This window comes from Plecotus auritus (assembly GCF_963455305.1).
Source record: "Plecotus auritus genome assembly, chromosome: 2".
In the NCBI taxonomy this organism is placed as follows: domain Eukaryota; kingdom Metazoa; phylum Chordata; class Mammalia; order Chiroptera; family Vespertilionidae; genus Plecotus; species Plecotus auritus.
Window position 1 is genome coordinate 10,012,981 of NC_137771.1, and position 6,046 is coordinate 10,019,026.

A 6,046-nucleotide genomic window follows, 5' to 3' on the forward strand; every position below is an offset into this window, starting at 1 on the left:
TTGCCATTTGCTGGCTACGACATCACGATGCGTTCTGAACCTCTCAGTGCCCCCCGTTTCCTCTTTTCTGAATTGGGGGGATAATGAACCCTCTCTAGCAGTGCTTTAAAGTTAATAATAAACGCAGTGGGAGTCCCAGAACATGGTGGGTGTTCAGTAATGGTAACTGTATGGCGATTATTAGGCCCGGAGCCCAGGTGTCCCTTCCCAAGGGGTCTGTGATCCATCCCCAGGATTTACTGGCATCCAGAGCCAGGTCGCATCAGGGTTTCCTTCTCTGGCTTTCTCTATCCTTGCTTCCGGCCCTGGCACTGAGGTGGGAGGAAATTCTGGCCCAGATCGTGAAGGCCTGGGCCCACGATGGCCTGGGCAGGACTCCCTGAGCCATGTACAGTCTCTCTCTTTTGCAGGGTTAGAGCAGCAGGTGAAGAGAAGCATTAATGAAATGCTGGCCGACAGAAACCTCCAGAGCGACAGTCTCTTTGTGCAGGTGAGGGGCAGGCCTGCTGCCTGTTCTTGGGGGTCCCCCATCATCCAGAGAGAACAGCTGGGGGCTGCTGAGACCTGTGGGTAGGGTAGGGCCCTAGGGAGGGTCATTTGAGCCTCAGTTTCCCCACCTTGGGGTAGCAATGGCACAAAGATCAAAGGCGCTAAAAGGAACTAAAAGGCGCAGAGGCTGCACATAGTAGGCACTCTGCAAGCCTTGGATCCTCACTCACTCCCCCAGAAATGCATCGACTGGAACCGGGAGGTGCTGAAGCGGGAGCTGGGCCTGACGGAGCAGGACATCGTGGACATCCCGCAGCTCTTCTACCTGAGGGGCCCCCACGCAGAAGCCTTCTTTCCCGACATGGTGAGAGCATGGGGTTGTTCTGGTTCTTGGGGCCTGGCAGGGGCCTGCTGGGGACCCCTTTGGGCCTCCAGAGAAGAGAAGAGCACCCCCTGTACAGGGAAAGGTGGCACAGGCGGGGCGGCCCGCACCCTCCAGCTTGTGTGTGCTTTCCGGGCCAATACAGACCGTCCATCAGTGGCTCTCAACCCGCCACTTTGCCCCCAGGGCATTTGGATCGCCTCAGTAAGGGGGTGCCGCTGGCAGCCAGTGGGGGAGGGCAGGGACGCTGCACAACATCCCGCAGGCGCAGGGCAGCCCCACGGCGCAGAGCGTGGTTTTCCCCAAACGGGAAGAGGAAGTGTGGTTTGGGTCCAAATGTTTTGGGCTTCCGTTTCTGGGCCTCAGCCGCCTTCTCTGCTCCCCAGCGGGGCTCCTGAGTCCAGCAGGTGGGGCAGGTGGCAGCCACCTCCCGGGCTGTCATTAACTCGGCAGCTGACAAGCAGGTGAGAGATTGTGAGCTCACCAGCCTGGCCCCTGGGAGGGGCCTGATGCTATCGGCACAGCCCTGGCCCAAGTGCCCATTATTCCCTTGGGAAAGGGTGTCGGGATCTCTGTCCCTACCTGCAAGATGCCAGCAGCACCCCCCTTGTTGTGACAACCAAAATGCCCCGGGGGCAAAATCGCCCCTGGTGGAGAACCACTGTCCTGCGCAGTGCCGTGAGAACTTTCTGGGATGATGGGAATGTTCTGTATTTGCACAGTATGACATGGGAGCCACCGAGCCATGTGTGGCTACTGAACACTTGAAACGTGGCTGATGTGGCTGACCAAGTTGTTACTTTAATTTGAGTTTTAACAGTCACAGGTGGCTAGTGGCTACCGTACTGGACAGCAGAGTTCTAAGGGGTGACCAGCTCTGATCTGGCTGAGGGTTGCTGGCAAGGCCTGGGTCAGAGCCCATGACCTTGGTCAGCCCTCCTTTGGCTGTGGCCTTGCCCACACCTGCCAGAAGCCCACTCCCCAACACACACCATAGGATCCCTGTCTGTGTTTACTGGAAGGGCCTGTAGGGAATGCTCAGTTAACCCCTCATTTGTCAGATGGGGGAACTGAGGCCACAGAGAGGAGGGGTTGGCTTGCTCAAGGTCCCCAGCGAGCCAGGGGGCAGCCTCCAGTCTCCCGAGTCCTCATTCAGGAGGAGCCCATCTGGCTGGCTCTGTCCTGAACCCTGCGCCTGGCTCTGCTCCCTCCCCTTAGCCTCCTGGCCCCACCCCTTCCCTGGCAAGTTCTGGCCCATTAGTGAGCAAGTGGGTCGCTCAGGGCCAAGGCCATGGAGCTGGCCTGAGACCCTCCAGCTTAATGTTGGTCCCAGCCTAGATGGCTCCGCAGGGCAGACTTGAGGGGGAGGGGCTAGGGCTTGGAGAATGCCATGTCACAGAGTCCAGGGCAGCCCACTCCACACTGAGATGACCCAGCACTACCTTCTAGAACAGTGGTTCTCAACCTCCCTAATGCCGTGACCCTTTAATACAGTTCCTCATGTTGTGGTGACCCCCAACCATAACATTATTTTCGTTGCTACTTCACAACTGTAATTTTGCTACTGTTAATGAATCGTAATGTAAATATCTGTGTTTTCTGATGGTCTTAGGCTCTACAGCAGCGGTTCTCTACCTGTGGGTCGCGACCCACAGGTTGAGAACCGCTAGCAGGGTCGCCTAAGACCATCGGAAAACACAGATATTTACATTACGATTCATAACAGTAGCAAAATTACAGTTATGAAGTAGCAACGAAAATAATTTTATGGTTGGGGGTCACCACAACATGAGGAACTGTATTAAAGGGTCACGGCATTAGAAAGCTTAAGAACCACTGCTCTAGAAGCAGGTTTAGAATGTCCCCTCCTCTGGCCATCAAGCAGGGACTGACCTTTCCTCTAAGAAACCTCCATACCCTGCACTGGGGAGATGTCCCTTCCCGACCTCTAGGGCCCCCAGCCAGGGCCCCCCAATAGGGAAGCAGAGATGCCACTGGAGATAAACCCAGGTACCCCCAAGGGCTCCCAGCTCCTTGCCCCAGTCTCAGCCCCAGGCCGCCATAGTGCTCCATTCTGGCAGAGGATAGAGCGTGTGAGTTTTGGTATGGGTCAGACCAAACCAAATTTCAGTCTCCCACTTCTGTGTGTGGCCTTGAGCATGTTGCTTAACCTGTTCCAATCACAGCCTCAGAGGAAGGCTGTGGGTTTAGTGATGATATATCTGGCACATAGTACATGCTCAATACATGGTGATAATTATCAGGGCTTCCAGGGACATTTGAGCAAACTGCGCACTGAACAAATGCACCAGCCCTACAAAGGACAGTCACATCAATAAACCGTGTAGATGGTATATATTAGATGGTTTGATTTCAGAGAGGAAGGGAGAGAGATAGAAACATCAATGATGAGAGAGAATCATTGATTGACTGCCTCCTGCACGCCCCCTACTGGGGATCAAGCCTGCAACCCAGACACGTGCCCTTGACCGGAATCGAACCTGCGAACCTTTAGTCCGCAGGCTGACGCTCTATCCACTGAGCCAAACCAGCTAGGGTAATGGCATATTTTTTGTACAAGTTTCTGACAGATGATGGTAAACTCTTGTTCTAACCAAGTTGTTATGACAATTTTCTGATAGATGGAAGAAAGTGTTAGAGGAAAGTGTGTCTTTATAGAAATTTCCCATGTATGTTACTAATCCTCTCTTCCAACCATGAATCTATTTCTTCTCTACTTCCATAGACCTTCTTCGTTCTTTCTTTTAAAATATATTTTTATTGATTTCAGAGAGGAAAGGAGAGGGACAGAGAGATAGAAATATCAATGATGAGAGAGAATCATCCATCTGCTGCCTCCTGCCCGCCCCGACCAGGAATCAAACCATGACCTCCTGGTTCATAGGTTGATGCTCAACTACCAAGCCACACCACTGGGCAGGACCTTCATTCTGAGAGAGTCCCGGCCCTGGTGGCCCAGGGATGCTGGCCAGGGTGGGACAGGCCCTGGGCATGTGTCTGCCAGAGCCACAGGCCAGAAGGGTTCCCCATGTGCCAAGTGTCTGCAGCCAGCTGGGCCTCCCTCTTGCCTTGTCTCTTCTACAGGTCAACATGGTGGTCTTAGGCAAGTACCTGGGCATCCCCAAGCCCTACGGGCCCATCATCAACGGCCGCTGCTGCCTGGAGGAGAAGGTGCGGGCCCTGCTGGAGCCGCTGGGCCTCCACTGCATCTTCATCGACGACTACCTGTCCTACCACAAGCTGCTCGGGGAGATCCACTGCGGCACCAACGTGCGCCGGCAGCCCTTCTCCTTCAAGTGGTGGCACATGGTGCCCTGAGCCTGCTCCCTACCTGCCATTCTCTCTGCCCACCTGTTGGGAAGCCCGCCAGAGTGAAAGCGAGGAACCTCTACCTGGCCTCCATCCTCTAGCGGGAGGTCTACTAGGCACATCCCTCAAGTGCCTGCAAACGTGCTGGCCACCGTGGGCACGGGGACACAGGATGGGCACCGCACAGCCTCGCCTCTGGAGCGGCCTGCCCGCCCGAGAAGGACCCCCCTCAGTCTTCCCTCCCCCCTCTCCATCACAGCTCCCAGAGGCCTGGAGAAGACCAACAGCTCTGGCGTGTTCAAGGACGGCGATGCGTGGCCTCAGCAGGTGTCCGCTTTGCCTCGCTCCCCCTCCGTCCTGAGGGGCCCTTTGTGCTTGCCAGTTGTCAGTCCTCTATTCCAGCTGCCAGGAATGAGGTCCAGGGAGCCTGGGCTCCGATGTGAGGGCCCTTGGCCTGGGCCACCTGTGGCTCCTGTAGGACCAAGGACCTGGGCTGTCTTCTCCTGCAGGGGGCCCCCGGGCTGTGACCTCCCAGCCCCCTCAGCCGGTTTACATAGGCCGATAAGGACAGGAGAAGCCAGCTGCGGAGGGTTTGCTTTAAAAAGAAAAAAAAAAAAAAAGCAACAAAAACCCTTTAATGCCTGACTCTGTCCTCAGAAGGGTGCTTGTTATCTGCTTGGCAAGCCTTTAATTACGAGTGCTGGCTGCTTCCAGCTCAAAAATGCTATGAGGTCAGAGTGAGGCCTGGGAGGGCATCAAAGGCAGGAAGCCTGGCAGGAGGGGGGGATGCCAGGCTGGCAGAGAGGCCTGAGGCACGGGACAGAAGCTGGGGCCAGGCTTCCGCGTCCCAGGCTCCTGGGCCTTGGGTTCTGGACCCTGCATGTGAGGGCAGCCGGCTGTTCCAGATGTAGCAGGGAGGGGCCCGGATGTGAGAAGAGGGTGGGGGGCCATTAGGCTATCTCTGAAGGTGGGGTTTAATTCCCTTTAATAGTCTCTAATTAGTCCCTTCCTTCTGCAGGCAGTGGGAGGGGAAGGCTTGCCAGGCACCCTCAGCAACCCCAAGTCCCAGAGTGTAGCTTGGGTTTCACCTGTGGGTAAACTCCCGTGACAGCCCTGTGTCCCCTTGTCTAGAAGAAAGATGCAGCTGCCCCAGGGGTTAATGGTCCGGCCCCGGGGGAGGTCACCAGGACATGCACAGGCAGGCAGGCAGGCTTGGCCCGTGCAGGGTGAGAGGTGGCCCTTGCCCCAGACAGGCCTGGGCAGCAGGGAGCAGACCTCTTCTCTTTCTCCCACTGCTTGAGGGGCCACCTCAGGGCCCCCCAGCCCCTGGGCCTTTACCTTGGGGTTTTCAGTGGCCCCTGGTGAGACCTGGGTTGAGCCAGCTGCTGTTAAACTCTATTAGCCTTGGGACACGTAGTGATCAGACGCTTTCGTGGAAACCCAACATAGGAAACTGATAAAAATGGAACCATGGAACCGCTCTGGTGTAAGGTGGCGAGGGCAGCGTACCTTCCCCTTCCCCTTCCCCTTCCCCTTCTGGAAGGCTCTGTCGGGACCCCATCTGCAAGTCCCTGGTCTTACCTGCTCATTCTCTGATCGTAATCATGAGGAAACCGAGACGGAGCCAAGAAGAGAAGGGAGATCTTCAGGGGCTGGGACCCCAGGTGAAGGTGGAGAGGGAAGGGGGTAATGCAGAGAGAAGGGGAGCAAGTCCCTAGAGCAGCACTGGGTGTGCGAAGCGCTGGAATTGCCGCAGGGGCTGCTGGGGGACACTCATGTCCCCTCTGAAAACGATCCAGGTGACTGGTCACCTCCTTTCTGATTAATAAAAATGTCAACATGCAT

General features: G+C 56.1%; 1 protein-coding gene across 1 annotated transcript in view; it reads left to right on the forward strand.

Moving 5' to 3' along the window:
• The window catches only part of PADI1 (peptidyl arginine deiminase 1), a 30,042-nt gene extending 23,996 nt beyond the window's left edge, over positions 1-6,046 (forward strand). Inside the window, exons 14-16 of the mRNA XM_080655999.1 lie at positions 411-490; positions 728-853; positions 3,977-6,046. Of these exons, the coding sequence (XP_080512125.1) occupies positions 411-490; positions 728-853; positions 3,977-4,210 (440 nt within the window). The 3' untranslated portion in view covers positions 4,211-6,046. The remainder of the gene's footprint in view (positions 1-410; positions 491-727; positions 854-3,976) is intronic.